This window comes from Gymnodraco acuticeps, unplaced genomic scaffold, assembly GCF_902827175.1.
Source record: "Gymnodraco acuticeps unplaced genomic scaffold, fGymAcu1.1, whole genome shotgun sequence".
NCBI classification, from domain to species: domain Eukaryota; kingdom Metazoa; phylum Chordata; class Actinopteri; order Perciformes; family Bathydraconidae; genus Gymnodraco; species Gymnodraco acuticeps.
The window spans coordinates 888067-905966 of record NW_022991588.1 but is presented as its reverse complement, the minus strand read 5'-3'; the positions used below and the strand labels follow the sequence as shown (position 1 = coordinate 905966).

General features: G+C 38.7%; 1 protein-coding gene across 13 annotated transcripts in view; it reads right to left on the bottom strand.

The window, feature by feature from the left end:
• ncam1b (neural cell adhesion molecule 1b) overlaps positions 1-17900 on the bottom strand; it is a 79927-nt gene that overhangs the window by 26745 nt on the left and 35282 nt on the right. For 7 of the 13 annotated variants that reach the window (XM_034197830.1, XM_034197828.1, XM_034197831.1 and 4 more), the window contains exons 2-9: positions 16231-16305; positions 14106-14312; positions 12522-12665; positions 10902-11039; positions 10432-10549; positions 8555-8715; positions 6401-6543; positions 5191-5214 (exon numbers count right to left, since the gene is read on the bottom strand). In XM_034197830.1, the coding sequence (XP_034053721.1) occupies positions 5191-5214; positions 6401-6543; positions 8555-8715; positions 10432-10549; positions 10902-11039; positions 12522-12665; positions 14106-14312; positions 16231-16305 (1010 nt within the window). The remainder of the gene's footprint in view (positions 1-5190; positions 5215-6400; positions 6544-8554; positions 8716-10431; positions 10550-10901; positions 11040-12521; positions 12666-14105; positions 14313-16230; positions 16306-17900) is intronic. The other 6 variants (XM_034197832.1, XM_034197839.1, XM_034197834.1 and 3 more) reach the window with 1 other exon arrangement.

Sequence of the window (17900 nt, the reverse complement as noted above, 5' to 3'; positions counted from 1 at the left end):
TTCTACAGTGTTTTATATTTCTGTACTGCACGGTGAAACGAGACATTTTCCAACCCCCAGAGGAGTACGTGTATTGGCATCACGATAACGGAAATGCTCACAGATAAGAAGGTTATTGGTTTATCAGGAAAAGGTGAATCCATTACGCTGCACAACAGAGATATGTCAGCCCTTTTGTTCGAGGTAGTACAGCAATTATCAGCTCACAATCCATTTTAGAGGCTCGAAGGAATAATGAGGATATCAAATAAAACATGTTTTCCCTATCACTGTTGTATTTGTGCATAAAAAGCCTTTCCTACGCTGAGGAACAAGAGATAGTAGTCATCAAGGCTTGCTGTGTTTCTCATGAGCAACGAGTGGAGTAAAAGAAGCAATTTAGTTTCAGCTCTTTCTGCACTCCGTGTGACACCTGGAAATAAATCTCTGCCGACAGGTGGCCAGCCTCAAATGTCCCGTTCTGAATGTTAACAGTTGTACTACTGTCTGAAATAAAGTGCTTTTTTGTGTGCCTTGATTGTATTTCAAGGCTAAAATAGACAAAAACGTGATTTGAATAACTCAAGTTCGTTTCAAAAAACGATCTGATAGCACGTCTCCCTGTCAGTGGATATTTATTGATGTTAACACTTTCTGTTCTGTATTATAAGAAAGGATGTTATTATAGAATAGCATTATTAAATGCCTCTTCATTACATCATCTAGTGACAAAAGCATCACAAGGCTATTGAGTGACTTGGATCAATTAACATTGTATCAAGTAATTTAGAGTTCCTTAAAGGTACTTCAAATAACAAGGATGCCCTTAAAATAAGTGATGTCATAATCGTGTTGGTCATATCTCACACTCCACTGAATACAGAATGAATTCACATCATTGCACATCAAATCAAACCTCTGGGTAACAAACAAATACAATAACTGTTCTAGTCAACATGCCACGTCAAGTGAAATCACAACGACACCGAAAAGCCCAACCCCACAATGCGAAAAGCTTTTCGGAAAGCATGCTCTATGGATTTCTACAGACGCTGAAGAGAAAATGTTAAGCATGACAATGGGATGTGATGGCTCGCATGGCGGAAGAAGTGTTGAAGCGTATCAGGCAAAATGATAAACAGCTATTTCATCAGGTGCAACTGGAAGAAAATGTCAAGTAAACCAAAACAATCTGCAGGAATAATTGAAGGGGGCAAAACAGTGAATCAAACCATCAATTTTAAATATCACCCTATCATAATCCATCTGGCGGCTTTTCAATAACACAAAGAACATATGGTGTGTTAGAATTCCCTGACTAACCTGCTTCACCTTCTACTGTGAAAAGAAGCAGGTGAAAAGAGTAGACGATGAAATACTTATTGGACAAATCATATGCAGAGCCCACTGTGCGAGTCTAATTTCTGCGTGCTCCTAAGAGCATTGTTAAGTCCTCTACTGTCACAGTAAAACACACTGCACCGCACATCGTGACAAACAGCAGTTGGCTGCATATCACCACAGTGCTGAGAAAGAGCGGTGGTTCAATTAAAACAGGCAGCTTAATAGGCTGGAACATTGCCACCTCATCCACACACACACACACACACACACACACACACACACGACACTCCAGCAGTAAGTGAGCGAACAAGTACTGCCGTCATATCTGTGACAGGTGTTTGCTTAAGACAAAAGGACACATCAACAGCAGCAAATGCAAGCGGGCAAGGCGGAAGACACCAAAACAAAATCACTCCTGCAAGCTTAACACTCAGAACAATATAATGACGGCTTCCACAGGACTTATCATTTTACCAGCACATTGTTATTCCCTTCCATAGAAAATCATCCTTGCCTTTTGTTCTGACATGGATTGTAAATTCAGCGTGAAGAGGGCAAGACGGAGACACTGTATGTACAGAGAGCTGCTGGGTGACGCCTGACTGAAAGGGATGACTATGCATATTGTCATGGCCCTGTGTCATTTACTGCAGAGCTCATAGCCTCTGCCAGCACATCACAGAAAACTGCGTTTCAGTGAAGAAAGCCTTACATCACCGCACTACTGGGCGACTGCGTGCTGCTGTAAATGAGTGGTCTTTTGTGTTTGCAGAAAACAATGCTTTGTCTGCACTGGCACGCTATGTTTAAAGCATTCCTGTTCCAGACGCCTTGCCACACCACATTAATTACACATTTTCTTTAAGCATCTCATTACTCCTTAAATAACCATGAGCTTCCTTTCTAACTGGCCTTCTGGATGTTACACAGAGCAGGCCTTAAAAGAAGATGTGTGTCCTGAGACTTGTATTTTTGAACAAAACAAAGATAACAGTCATAAAGTGCCATCACCAAATCCTCACTGTAATGTGCTTTCAAGTTCAAAGATTAGACCTTATTCACAACAACTTCTTTAACTCCTTAAAACTTGAAATGTCCTCTGATAATTACAGCTTTGAAACTCAAGCAGAATGTTCAATATTTATTCTAATAAGGCAAACATTCATTATGTAGATAATGCACAAAGAGTGGATAAATACCTCATTTACATTTTCAGTTATTACAAACACACTTATCGACAATGACTTCCAGCAAATGCATTCAAAGACTGAAACAACCTCACTTAGAGTTGGTTAAAGTTTAAAAGCTTTATTAATAGCGGCATAAACAAAAACAAAACTGTCCTCAGATAAGTGTCAATTTGCAACCGCAAGTGATCAACACTTTTTAATTGGCTCCTTTCCTCCTGTCTGTCATAATGTACCATTGCTTTTCTGTATTGTATGATACACCCTAAATCTTCTTCAGTTATAGAACAAAGCTTTTGTGTCAAAACTGAACATTTCGTGACGAAGCTTATTCAGAATTAATTTGCCTCTCTGCACGTTAATCTTTAAGACATGAGACCAATAAAAGGAAACCAAGTCAAACATACCCAGACAAGATTTCAAACCGACAGTGCATGTCTTATCACAGAATATAAGATGTAACATTGGTTTCTTACATGTATTCTCTAATCCTGATCTTTTTTGCTCGAATATTATATAGTCATTTCATATCCTGTGCGTCATGGAAAGAGACCATCTGCCGAGCTACGAGTATAGTTCCAACATGAACGATGAGGATAACACAATTAAAACCTTCACCTTTATCTTTATTCTTCTTATGTTCACATGTAGGAGAAACTTCCTTTTCAGGCTTTATTCTAGCTTTCTGATGTTTCATTTCTGAAGCTTTTGTTCTAAATTGGTATCGTGCTTATTATATTCAGACTGAGTATTGAACCATGAAATTAGTTTAGGTGCCTCAAAAATGTGATATGTTAATAACTGAGCCACATTATAAGGCACATCTTCACTTAAGTGATGAAACTGCTACCTGTCTTAATGTACAGCAACAATAATGAAGTGGACTATTTATTGAAATTACCAAAAAAGTTAAGAATTGTATAGAAATAAAATGTATTTTTGCATAAAAGCAAACTCCATGTCCTAGATGCACTGCATTATTCAAGAAATGACCAGCTAGGGAGCCGAAGAACTGAAAACACATTCAAATTAACTGCTAATTAATTCTGTATATTTGTCACCAGCACACATCTCTCATGGCACAGTACAGATCTGTTTTTCTGACAAACACAAAGATCTCACATCAATAAATGAATGATAAAAAACTCTTCACTGCAACGCTTAAAGGTTGGTAAAAAAACAAAACAGCTGCCTTTTTTTTTTTTAAGTCAACATGTCCACCCCAAGCGAATGTTGTTTCATTGTCACTCCATCCTCGATGAAATACAGCTGTTATGATGATGACACATAGCATGACAGACGGACAAACAGAACAAGACAGTTGAACAATTAGCAGCCGTCCCAGCATGCATCTATTAGAGCCCCGTTAGGGAAGTCATTTTCCTGGCTGATAATCAGAACTAGAAGGAAAACAAATCTTTGCTCTACAGTCAGTCAGTAAGGCTGCTAATCATTTCTTTGACGACGGCTGTAGAAAGATGCCACGGGTCACTAAACATACTGCAGACTAAAGCGCAAAACATACTGCCACCGTGGCATGTTACATGACATGTGTCACGTGACATGCCATGGTGCTGCACGTCAACAGGGCTACAAGGGGCAGAAATTGAGGGCAGGATGATATGTTTTGTAGTTGCCTGTTTCTTTGTTTATAACAGACAGCATCTGTGTGTTATTTACTTCTTTGAGTCCATCTTCACACCTACAGTACAGCAAAGCCTGCCAGGCGAAGTGTTCTTAAAGTTCGGATGCAGAGCCCTGAGGAGGCTCTCCTCTTAGATTATGACAACCACAAAAGAAGTCGCTAGCAAAAGAGGAAGTACTTCAAGAAAGCTGCTTTTCTACACTGGATAATAGGACGAGGTGTAACTGTAACTGGGCTCTGCGTTTAGCCTCACCACTGTGTGTGTGGGTTTACACAGAAGAAAATAGGCCTGTCGTGACGTGCGTCATATGGTGGTAGCGTGTTTTGCACTCGAAGAGATGCTTCACTCAAAACCTATTTTTGAATATCAAACACTAGGCTCGTAGATGGCACAGTGGCTGCAGCCTGCTTGAAATCCTGTCAATTGCAATGGATTCCAATAGCAACCAGTTTTCACTTGGATAAATGCCCAATAAACCTCTTATCGAAGCGCAATCCACTTCTGCACTGGCCAACTTTATCATCAGTACTCTAAAAACACTTGTGTGTTGGTCTGCAGGGTGTGTTTGATGCTCAAAGGATTTTAGGTGGAGCACTTTAACCCTTTCAAGGTATACTGACATGAATGTTAGACAATCTACAGTACTATGGAGATGACAGACACACTGAGCTCGGCTTTAATCCTCATGCTGTGATGTAAAGTTTGAAATGATCAGGCAACAGCGACACAGAAATGGCGTTTGTCGTTTATACAGTTGTTAACTAAATTGTCATGTGATCTCATGAGATAAGCTCCACACACTTGCTATCACGAGATCAGTGTGACATCTTTCAGGCTACATTTGGGAGGCATGCAGCGGTCGAATCAATTCCATGAACTCTGATGAGATCATTCCTTGGGGCTTTCAAGAAACAGCTGGGTAATTTGAAATAAAAAAGAGGATGATTTGATTACACTAAGGGTTTTTTGTCAGATGTGGAGGCATACTTTGCAACACTACTCCAGTACATTTCTGTGCCACGCGGATTTCCTACCTGATAGATCCTGTTTAGATGTGCCTGTAGGAAGAAAATGTACTGCATGTAATGGACTGGATCCAGAATTCCTCCATGAACTACAGTTTACCTCTGAAGCTGAGAGGTAATGAGGGGCAAATGCTACGACCTCGAAAGAGCAGGTCATGAGGGCGATATATGAACAGAATACCAAACAGGTATTCATTGCTTCTGATGGTTTGCACATGGGATGATGTAGAAGGCATTACCAAAAGGGAATTGTATCAAGGACGTAATGGTTACTAAAGAAGTTAGCTCAAAACAAATGTAAAAGATGATCGCAGAATATCCATAGATAAACATACGAAACACTTTTCAATCCCCAGCATGAGCCGAATAATGAGAATGGGGATTGAAAATGCTAAACAAACACTTCATCATCCAAGTGCTAGCAAATACTTTACAATTAGAAGCGGACATCATTTTTGTCTCAAATTGCATGCTTTTTCTGGGGAATGTTATAATTGGGTTTCTGATGCAGATTCTCTTGACATTTGGGAAAACTCATTGGGTTACTCCACATTACTGCAGCTAATGACATGAGATCCTCTGGGCCATCTAGAAGGAGCTGCTAATTCAAGAGGAATAATCAGCAGTACGTAATCTTGTTGAGGAAACTGCTGAAGTCCCCCACCTGCGCACAATCAATATACCTCTTGAATTTAGGTTAAAGGTATTCAATTCGTCTCCTTGGGACACCGGTGTCCTGCAGGCTCGTGTTCCTCCCTGGTGATTAGCAGTCAATGTTTCCCAATTATACATCACAGGCCAATGCATTATAAAAGGTACTATAGTTAAGTCAGTGCAGAACATGTGTTTCCTTTTGTAGCATATATTCAATATGAAAGTATTGCAAGTAAAATAAATGTTGTAAATGTATGTGAAAGTTCATTATTTTCTAAACTCAATACACCTCTTTCATCTGGCATTTATTTAATTTTTTTGCATTTAATAAGTGGTATCTTATTTTCCTAGTGTGTACATGTTACTATTGAAACATCATAATTTCAGATATTCTTTAAAGTATGCAACTGGGAAACAGATAATATCAGCGTATTTTGCACCAAGTTTTGTTCATTAACTCCAGGAGGAAAAGAGCTTGCAGGACATCGGCCCTAAAGGAGCAGAACTGATTACTTAAGATTAAGATATTGAGATATGGACATCAATACAGCTTTTATGATATTACCTGCTCTCCTTCAGCGAAGACACGCTCACCGAAACTCCAGCTGATGGTGGGAGTGGGGTCTCCCAATGCCTCGCAGGTCAGAGTTACCTGCTCCTCCATCTCAGAAGTGCTCTGGTTCACGATGTACGTGATCTTAGGCTTTACTGTAAACACAGGCAAAAAGGAGTCACAATGACACTGTCATACAAAGACAAGCCAGGTGGTTTGGCAGCAAGTACAAACAGGTAAAAGAGAAACTCAGAGGATGCGTGATGAGTTGAAAGGAAGGAGGAGGATCAGAAGCTTGGCAGGTGACAGGGGGATTTGAATGGCAGCAAAACTGTATTTTCTTTTCAAGTCTCAACAGTGGCAAAGCTGCGATTACAGTGTTTGGATCCAAACTTTAATTCATGTAACAATTTCTTGAGCCTATATCTCAAAGGAGCTGGTCTTCATTTTGTGTTTCCTTTTGAAAGAACTGTCGCGTTATAGCACACCTGAAAGCACAGCATGTTGCCAACAATGTGGCGTGTGCAGAGCGAAGCAAATTCAAGTGCTCCTCCTGAAGCGAGAGGGTGAGCATCACTATGTGCTTTCACTTTATTCTATCCACCTCAGAAAGGTAGAATGCATGGATTGAGCAATGCACTTGTACTTTAAAATGTTAGCCCATTCAATAGAGTAAATACTGTATAACTTACAACATTCACCACAATTGTAAACTTGCTTTGAATGCCTTCATCTCAAGTGATATTTATAAAAGAAAAGAAAGCTATTTAAAACACACTTTTCTCCAAAACTGAGATGAGTTCAGAGCTCTTTGGGGCCCAGACTTTATCAGAATTGAAAATGTTTTATGTAAAGCAAATGGAGTTGGGAGGTTGTTTGCATGAGTTGCCTGCTCTCTCAATCAATGTGATCAAAACACACCCACCCAGACCAGATGGGTAAATAACACTTAGAGAGTAATTACATATTCAGTGTAATTTATCTTTAGATGGCATAATACAGGACTGTCTGTGATGGACCTTCAGCAGCACAAAGCCAAAGCCTGACCGGGGGACACGGGGGGGAGACAGGAGGCAAAGATACTGCATGAGGCACATTTGAGTTAAAATGCTTCCATCCATCTCCATTATCACACAGAAGTCAAATTGCACACATAGCTGGGTAAAAAGAATATTAAGTATCGAAAGAAGTTACTCTAAATGCACCAAAAACCCTAAAACACAAGGCGGTCACTCCAAAGAGGATTTGAATAACATGAGGAAATAATAGTACTAGAAATAGTTTATTGTGGCTGTAAATATAAATCAGGTTGGGGTGAAAATGACCCACGGACACAGTCACCAGTAACTTTAAAATGAGTGTGAATTAGGCTGAGGAATGCTCTAACATTACCCTTTATTGTTGCTTATTTATGAAGAAATGAGGAATATGTCGTATTTCAGACCACATTTAAGGGGCTTTAAAGGCCAATTGTGCTCCATGCATCTGTGTTTTATATGAAGATATATCTGATCAGACTTGGTATTGACAGGTACTAAACATTTCAGAACTCCAATCAGCATACAGTAGGGGAGACACACAAATGAACACAGCTTTCATATTCAGATGTGGCAGGGTACTAGGAAAAGCACAATTACATCTTTTCCTACTTTGATGTAAGTAGACCAGAGCTTTGTGAGTGCTAGAAAATCTTCGAGTTAATGAGCTAAATAGCGCTAAAGAGGTAAACACTGTGCTTTGAAGGCTGTCTTGAGTAATTTGATGGTTATCGTTTAGCTCTAAAAAACCACCTCCGTTGTGTGGGAACCAGATAACTCAAAGTACATTTCATTGGCTACATGCTCTGATATTGTGGTGTTGTGATTTAAACTATGGTTGTTACCTGACACAATAAAAACAACAATAACAACCTAGTGGGCAAAAGGGAAGAAGAAAGAAAAATACTTCATAGATTTCAGATGATCTTATCAGTTCTCAGGATCCTCTGCATGAAACAACCACAACCCACACTGAAACAACACCTCATGTTGTATCCCTTTGAAAAGAGACACATAACCATACTATTGTTCTTCCTCCACCTACGTACTCTTGTACTTATTCCGACACACTTGGAACATTTGATATTGTCACTTTAGTTCATGTATGGGTGTATATGTAGCGTCTTACCAAACACTCTCAGACTGAGTTCCTGGTCGCTCTCCCCAGCCTTATTCTTGGCGATGCAGGTGTACTCTCCTTCATCCAGCTTAGTTACTTCCATTAATGTCATTTCTGAGCCGTCCTCATTAAAGCTGTACTTCTCTCCAGCCTCCAGGACCACATTGTTCCTGTGAAAAACATAAGGGCTTATCTATCCACACAACAACACACATCATTTCTAAACTGCACCATTTAACAAGATGTTTCTTTAACAAGACAGCTGTTTTCCTAATCATGACCCTTACATCTTTTGAACAAAAATGTGTAGTTTCTATACATATTTATTACATGGCTTAGTTGAATACTCAATTCTGATTGGTCAATTCAGAACACGTGACACGTTGTTAATCCAGAACAGACAGACCACTGTCAAGGACTTATTGACCGTTGTTAAGGACGCTCACATCTGCATAAATAAGTCCGTTCGATTTAACTGTATATAGTTGGGCTGAAAAGCAAACTGCATGCAGCTTCATGCCGATCTAGATCCCTCCGCTTCGCGTCAGGCTCCTGATCAGCCTGTCTGTGTTCTTTTCCCCATAATGACCGCGTCGCTGCACATTATCTCTTACATATAGTATTTATGCCGTCAAATGACATTAAAGATAAAGTGGGTAAGTAGAAGTGCAGTGAAGAAAAAAAGAACCGCTGAAATCAATGTTTTTCTTTTGACATTTGGTGTTAAGAGAACATTCAAACAGAAAAGTGTGTTTTTTCATTTTGTCACAGTGTAGTGTCCCTGTTGGCTACAATGTAAAGGAGATAATGTTCCCTGGCCTCAAACTGTCTGCGATCTCTCGTTCTGGCTTTAAAAACAGCTCTTTTAACAAGTAGCAGGTGCTCTAGCTGCACAAGCATAACAAATGATTTCCAGGGTGACAAAATACTTAAAAAAGCAGACAGTAGCTCTTTGGCTGTATGCACTTTTTGCCTCCCCCAGTCTAAGTCGTCTGTACACGCCTAACAGCTGTCTATGAAACGAGAGAAACAGGAACAGTTTAACAAAGCAGGAAGCTATCAAAGGCTGCATTCAGACACACAGAATAGTGGCTATTGATGACATTCCAGTCTTCAGGTTTCACTGTTTACGTGCACCTTTTATACTCTTTGATTAAGTATCCCATTGCAATGAATAAACCAGTTAGTACCATATCCCTAATATCCTAGAGTTTCCACTGAAGAGGGTGTGTTACTGTGTGGACATTTAGCTGACAGCATGTAGCCTAAAGTATATAAGATAAGATCATAAGATAAGAGGTACTTTATTGATCCCAAACTGAGACCTTTTTGCGTTGCAGCAGCATAAAAAACACAAAACCAAAACAAGGCTTTGCACAAAAGTTGAAATTAAAGAGTAGAAATAAAAGATATTAGAATTGAAACATTTCAAAATAGAATTAAAACGGCATTAAAAAAGTAGAAAAATCTACAGTAGACTGTGAAGATAAAACATCTATAAACTCTGACAATTAAACACTATTGAGGGCATTAGACACAATATAATGCAGGATATTATTTACATCAAGATTGTAGAGAATGGAATATTAAATTAAATATAAAATGTACAGTGTGTAATTATAAATGTAAAATGTACAGTGTGTAATATATCATTTCGGTTCTGTAATATCATTTTCTTCACATCCTTTTATAATATATAATAAAGTTCCGAATGTTTCATACTGATATAAATGATGTAGTAATTAAGGTTACGAATGACTGATGATGAGCGGAACCAAACTTTTCCTGCCGTCCTGCCAACATTGTTGTTTACATTATAAGGTCATGTCCCAGCCTCTGACGGTCTGCTGCAGTGCATTTGTCTCTCCAGTTAGCAGCAGTGTTACCTTGTCCATGTCACCATGGGTTCAGGATAGCCATCAACAGCACAAGTCAGCATGGCGGGCTGCCCGACATCTGCTGTAGCATTCACCTCTGACTGCCATACCCTGATGGTCGGGAGCACTGAGACACACAGAGATGGATAAATAATGAAAAAGACAGAATGAAAAATATATTGGCAGATACAGAAGCAGGTAGCGACGTAGATAAAAAGAAGGGGGTTGGAGACAGAAGCTGTGACAAATTCAGAGCACTTATTTTAGGCGTCATTCGCTCGGCTCAGAAGTTGCTGGAAAACAGACCTCATTAGCATGGAACATCTTTGATGAACGGTTGCTCAGGGCAACTGTTTCCACATTGATGCTGGGCCTCTAAGGACATACAGCTTGTTTAAGCGTCATTGGACACCTGTCACACAAAAATATGCACACAGGAACAAACAGAAAGGAGGAAAAAGTGGCGAGGGGCCACTTACCGTTCACTACGACCTTGATGAGCCGCAGATCAATCTCGCCGCGGGACATGAGGCGACCCTCGCAGGTGTATAAGCCCTCATCAGTCTTCTTTATGCCGCGGATTTGAAAGTGATTGTTGCTCAGTACCTTAAAGCGAACTGAAAGAAAGCAGAACATAAAGGCATTGTTAGATGTGTCATTATATTTGGCATGTTTAAAAGAGGAACGATTTGATGATGAAGAGCTGCTGTGTCGCTACCAACACTTTGAAGTAATGAAACTCCATATATAAAGAAAATTGTCATCTGAATTAGTTTAAATTAACTTTGATATATCTGGCTGACAACATCTTAACACTGATGTATGATTTATTCACTAATATCTCTGCTTTATTATTACAGATTAATGTTGCATTTTTGCATTTTCATCTAGCTACATTAGTCTCGAAATATGCAATACTTCTGTCTGTCTGGGGGATACTTTCACAGAGAAAACTACTCTATTTCGAAACGGATTATATGTCATTTCCACTCCTTCAAACTCATATGTAAGCAAGCCCCCAAACTCTTTTCACCAGCTCCAGAAAAGCAGGAATATGACCCAAAAGAGCTCTCTAACTTGGAGATGAAAAGTGAACCCCACACATTTAATCATGTAGTAATTCAAAATACTGTTACAACCCACACATGAGCTCGCGTTATTATTTTCCAGTGAGCAGAACCAACAATACCACATTATGATATTGCTCTGTGTCACAGGTGAATTACAGAGTATGCGCTGGATTTTCAAATTCCAAACCAAATGAATGTTCCTTTCAGAGCACAGGATCAACCCTGGAGGAGAAGGGCAACAGATGCAGGGCACGGACAATTTCAAGTCTCTAATGTCGGCAAATCTGCATAACTGTAATAGCTTGCTGTGACTCGAGCTTGTATTTTCACTAGCATTCCTTTTATCATAGTTGTACAAACTAATTACAATAAATGAGTCCCATTTTGAGGTCAGACTTTTATTTTAAAATATGCTTCATGATAGTTGTCATTACCCTCCATTACATTACTTTAAAAGGTACATTTTGCACATGTTCTGACCAAATTACAGTTGATATGTGTGTCTCTGTAGTTGGTGTAAAGAAGTGAAGAAAATGTTTATGTTTAAAGAAAGCGTAATTAAACAGTATGAAGCTGACTTTTGATTGTGTTCTGGTTTTATGTTTCAGTATTTGTAAGTAACTGTGACTGAAAGAATATTGCCTTTATTTGACTTTTTAATGGTTATTAGGTCAAATGAGATGTTCTTCTCCTTGCTCCTTTCCACCATGAGCTATAAATACATAAAAAACAGTATAAGTGTACATGTTTTGTTTTAAAATAACTGCCATGTGTGGAATAAACAAATAAACAAATAAATATGGGCGTGATAATACATCAAAAATGATATAACTTCTTCATATTACAGATTTTAAAGAGATCATATGCAAACCATTTAGCAAATTAAATCATGTAATCTAAATGTCCAAAAATATTTAGAACATTCATTAAATAATGTTTGTCAAACCTTAAAGACTGGAACCACAGCAGCTGAACACCAAATCTTGTTGAATAGAAGAATGATCCCCTTGATGTTCAGGGAGCTCTTACCATCTTTTTCCATGTGTATCTTTGCTCCTTTATACTTCCAGAAGACAGTGGGGAGGGGCGAGCTGACGACGTCACAGATAAGGTTGGCCTGGTCTCCTTCGTTAAACTCTTGGGGTGACGGTGCGTTTGTGAAGGTGATTTTTTCTGGAATATGACATGAAAAAAATATGTTTACTCTCCTTTTAAGTATGACTATTGTGCAGGACACATTCATATTCACTTTTACAGTTATAGGATATATAGGCAAGGCAAGTTCATTTATATAGCACCTTTCAACACAAGGCAATTCAAATTGCTTTACAAAAAACAAAAGACATTAAGAAAATGGCATTTAAAATCAGTCATTAAAAAGAAAAGATAATAAAATAAACATTAAAAGAAAAAATACAAGTTAAAAGTTACAGTGCAGATATACACTTTGAAAGTATTTTCAACTAGCGATAGGAAATCTTATATGATCATTTTCCTGAAAACAAAAATGACTGGAGAAGTACTTACACACATACAATTTCACCTATCAATTATTGTCAATTCTATATTGTCAGCATATACAATTATTTCACAACCAAATTATAAAAAATTAAACGGTGAAAAAGACTTTCTTAGATCAAGTTCCTGTCAGACAGTTTTTTTGTTACCATAGCTACAGCATTTCTTATTAACAGTCATTTCAAAAACCCACTAACTGGTTAATGAAGAGCTTGGCATGGCATAGAAACATTTAATAATGTTTCCTTACAAACTAGACTGACAGGAAAAGATACAGAATAACGATAAGCCTCCCGACTATAAGAGTATCTCATTAAAGATACTCTAGCTACAGTATCTTTAAAGCTACAGTATCTCATCAAAACTCAACACAACAAAACTTTCTCAGCCAGTGTGCAGTTCACGTGAGCGACACGTTAACAAAATCAGACCCAAAACAGTAGCTATATGAAAAAAGTGCATCTACAAACTGCTGCCATGCTTCCAGAGGTGGCAGAAGTTGTATACAGTATCTGCTCTGAAGATATCAGTATATTGATTATTTTAAATGTGTTAGGGTTCGATTTCTCAAGTTTCCGTTTGAAGTGCTTCACATCTAAAAGAACAACTTTTCCCTCTTAAAAAACTATTTTTCAATTCACATTTACTGAGCCAAGAAAAATGTAAATTACAAACTGAAACTGCAATCTTATTTTGCAATAGACTGTATATTGATTTTAATATGCAGTATCCACATGGCTGACCACTTGTAATAATAAGCCTAAAATAAGAAAATGAAATAACAGGAAAAGTTGTGTTTGGCAAAGGATTTCATCTCTTATAGACATTTGCTGATGCTTGGCATTCATGGAAAATAAAAGCCATTACTCACAAGAGCTGCACAACAGACAGGATCATTAAGCAGCCCTCTAATGGTCTTCCGACCGTTTATTGAACTGATGAAAAATCCCCCCTCACTTGAAAAGAGAAAGAGTAATGTGCTGCCCTTGAGCAGTCAATAAAATACTACGAGTTCAATAAACAGGGCTTTTTTCTTCTTCTGTGTTCTTGCCACTCAATAATTTGTTGAGGACAAAAGGTGAGGAAAATACTTACGGAAGATTTTCACTTTTACAGTTGCCTCTGCCTGCTTGTCTCCGTTGGTAGCGACACACTTGTATGTCCCTGCATGTTCAGTCCCAGCTTTGTAGAGTGTGAGAGTGGATGACTCATCGTTACGGCTCACAGTTACGTCTGGTCTGTTCGGCTCTATCCTGTCCCCATTTGGTCCGAACCATTCTATGTGCCTGGCGAAGCCTTCGACTGAGAGCAGGAGAAGTTATAAAACTGTTATCTAACATCAGAAGGTCAGCAGTGCCCGCTGACTGTATATTGTTGTGTATGCTCCTGCATGGACTCAAACATGTGTTTTTAGCTCTTTATAAACATAAAAGTCAAATAAATACAAAACCATACATCCATTTTTTGCCTTGACCAGATGGTGAGGACGAAAGGAAACGCACGATATTAGATATCAAGGTTAATTTGTGGTAATTGTAACACAAGAATGTGCAGCGGTATTCCCTTTTTCTACTTAAGTAAAACTTGTTTTTGAGTTGGGCAGTCTAACAGCTTGAGAAAGCTGCTCTATAGTGTGGTGGTTAAGCAGAGAAAACGTCTGTATGGCCGGGCAGACGGCAGCGAGATGAACAGGCTGTTGCTGGGGTAGATATTCTCTTTCAATATTCATCTTTGGGCTATTTGCAGCTGCCTCACCTTACCATTATCCCAGAAGCTCGGTAGACGGGACGTTCTGGGAAGGTAGGGGGTCTCATGTAAATAAGGGGGATCATTTATAAAGATTAATAACATGTATGCTAGAGATGTGGCGATTGGCTCTGAGGCCATCCAATCCACATTAACATATAAATCATCCATTCAGCACCCAAAGAGGAATTATTTTCTCCAATTTAGAGACCTGCTCTGGCAAGGACGCTGCACCTCTAACGGGTCCTAGGGGATGTGAGGGCGAGACTGTCTGCTGAATCGCGACTGAGCAGACACTATAAAGTTTAAAATATGGTCGCAGAGATCTGTGGATAAACTGTGCTGTCTGTGATAATTGCAATACGCACACCACTTATCCTAGTATCCTTAATAATCAGAATGTACAAATGATTTTTTGAATATGGCTTTGTAATGTGTTTATACAATAATAATACTAGTGCTTGGAAATGTTAAGTACTTGTACTTCATGTTTAATTATTTGTATTTTGTCTACGTAACAGTTATCTCTGTTGCAAATAGAGAACCGCAGTGACGCGTCCTAAAACCCGGAAGTAAGTTAGCATTTTTACCACGTCCGGTTCCTTCGATAAAAAGCAATGCAATTTCTCCATAGGATTTTGGAAAATAGCTCCAAATAAGGTCTGTGTTTGACACAAATTAAAGAGACAGATCACGTTTTGTTCTACGACATTAAATACATCAGCAGTGACCCCACTGGAGTTTACGTGTCAGATAAACGATGGTTGTTAACAAGTGGCTGAATAGGACTACAGAAGTTGTCCAGGCCGTTTTACGTCATTACACCGAACACGTAAAACAAAAGTTTGTTTGCCCTGTTCTGCTTGAAAGCAAGTACCTGCCTCCTGCAAACTGTTCAAACAAACACTTCAACTTGTACCATTTACAATCTGTATGTTTGAATATGGATCTTAAGTTGGCGTGACGTTGAAGCAGCGACCCTGCTGTAGTTCCTTTATAGCATAACGTTAGCATTTTGCTTCTTGCGACTAGATTTATGCTTCGAAAATTATAACAGTAGGATAGACATGTGGATATTATCCGGCTGAACAAAACGTGATCCGTCTCTTAAATGTGTGTCAACCACAGACCTTATTTCCAGCTATTTTCCAAAATCCTATGGAGAAATTGCATTGCGTTTTTGACGAAGGAACCGGAAGGAGTTTACATCCGGGTTTTAGGACGCGTCACTGCGGTTCTCTATATACAAAGTAGGACAAGAAAAATTCATTTGAAATATGAAGAAACTTTTTTATTAAATAAGATTATAAACAAAAGAAAAACACATTTGCCTTTTGGCATTTTGCATGCTTTCCTCTTCTTTTCTTCTATCACTGTAAGCTCTACAGTATCTTTAGAATATGTATGATGTATGTAAAATGTGACATGTTGGATGCAGGTGTGTGTTTACCGTGTGAGAGTTTAGTGAACTTACCTTCACACATGAAGAACTTGGACTCTCCGAGACTAATCTCTCCATGAGTCGGTACGATCTGCACTTCCAGTGAAACTTTAAACGAGAACACACAAAATCAGACACTTAATTAGCAACACAATAAATGAAGCACGAAATACAGTATAGACATTATTACAGTGTGCCATCGAAAGGCAAGGAAGGAATTAGCTACCTGCAGGCGATCAGTGCTACAAGAGCAGTTTCATTTCCTACACGATCAGCCAATTACTGATAAGAGTATTATGTTGGCCTAACACTTGGAGTTTCATTATATATCTTTACTCCTCACAGTCACAAGCTGATTTGTATTCTTATTTGATTATATTACACCAGCTAGAGACCGCTGTGAGTCAAATTTTGTTGAATTTATTTTGGTATTAAATATTTCATTTAAAGTGAACAGTTGGTACAAGTAGTAAATGTCAAACTTTAAACCGACAATCAGCAGATTAGAGGAAATTGAAGAATCAAGCTGTGATTAATTCCCTACAGGAAGCCCAACAATCAGGATCACATCTTTTAAACTACATTTGGGAAAAGGCAGCAGGTGCTTGGAGCCAGTGGAAAGCAAAGCATGCACATCAAGAAAATTGACCTTGTTAGTTTTAGCACCAGCAGCAATATTACCAGAAAAAACCCCCCAACATTTCCTGTTCCTTTTTAGCCTGCAGTGTTCCTGTCTTTTAGAGAGAGTAACATCCAGCCAGCACTGCAATTATTCAGTCAACACTCAGCAGTGGGTACGAACCAGTGCTGTGCTGCCAATGTACATGAGAGAAAAAACATTTAAGATGCTTAAAAAACTCTTAGAAATCATGCTTTCTGTCTAACAAGATAAACGCAGCGCGCCTCCCAGAGCCTTCGCTTCATAAAAGACCGGAAGGAAAAGACAGATTTGTGACACAGAAGTAATGCCTGAAACATCTCTGTGCTTAGCTAGAACAAAGCTTCACTTGTTTCCTGCAGAATCAGCAGTCAAGGATTCCTGTGGTGTGACTAAGAAGTGTGACTAAATGAGCCCAAAACACATAAAACTTCATCAGCCAGAGTGACCACAGCTAGTTAGAAATGGCAAAGAAAATATTATTGCAGAGCTCAAGTTAAGGAAACTACAGCCCGGGGGCCAAATCCGGCCCGCGGACCATTTTGAACCGGCCCTCAGCAAATTCAAAAAGTATAATGGAATATGGCCCAGAAATGAGATTAGATAGAACTTTATTAATCCCGAAGGACATTCTTTTTGCCAGGTTGCTCCAAAATTACAATACAGATGATACATCTTAATAAAAGTATGCAATATACAATAGCTCAATATACTATATACAAAGTTTTAAAATAATGTATTACAGTGCCCCAGTAGAGAATAGGTAGCAGCTTGTGACAGTGACAAGTCATATTGCACATTCAAGTAAAATACTAAATATCAAATACCAAAAACAACTAATAATAATTGCTAATTTCTCATCGTACTAAATAAAATTAGGTTAAATATTAAATATAAAAACTGCAAATGTTATGAGATTATGACATTAACAGAAGGACGAAGGAGGAGGAGTTATAAAGTTTGATGACCACAGGAAGAAAAGACCTCCTGTGGTGGTCTACTGCTAAAGGTGCTCTGATATGCCTCCAGAGTGGCATGCATGGGG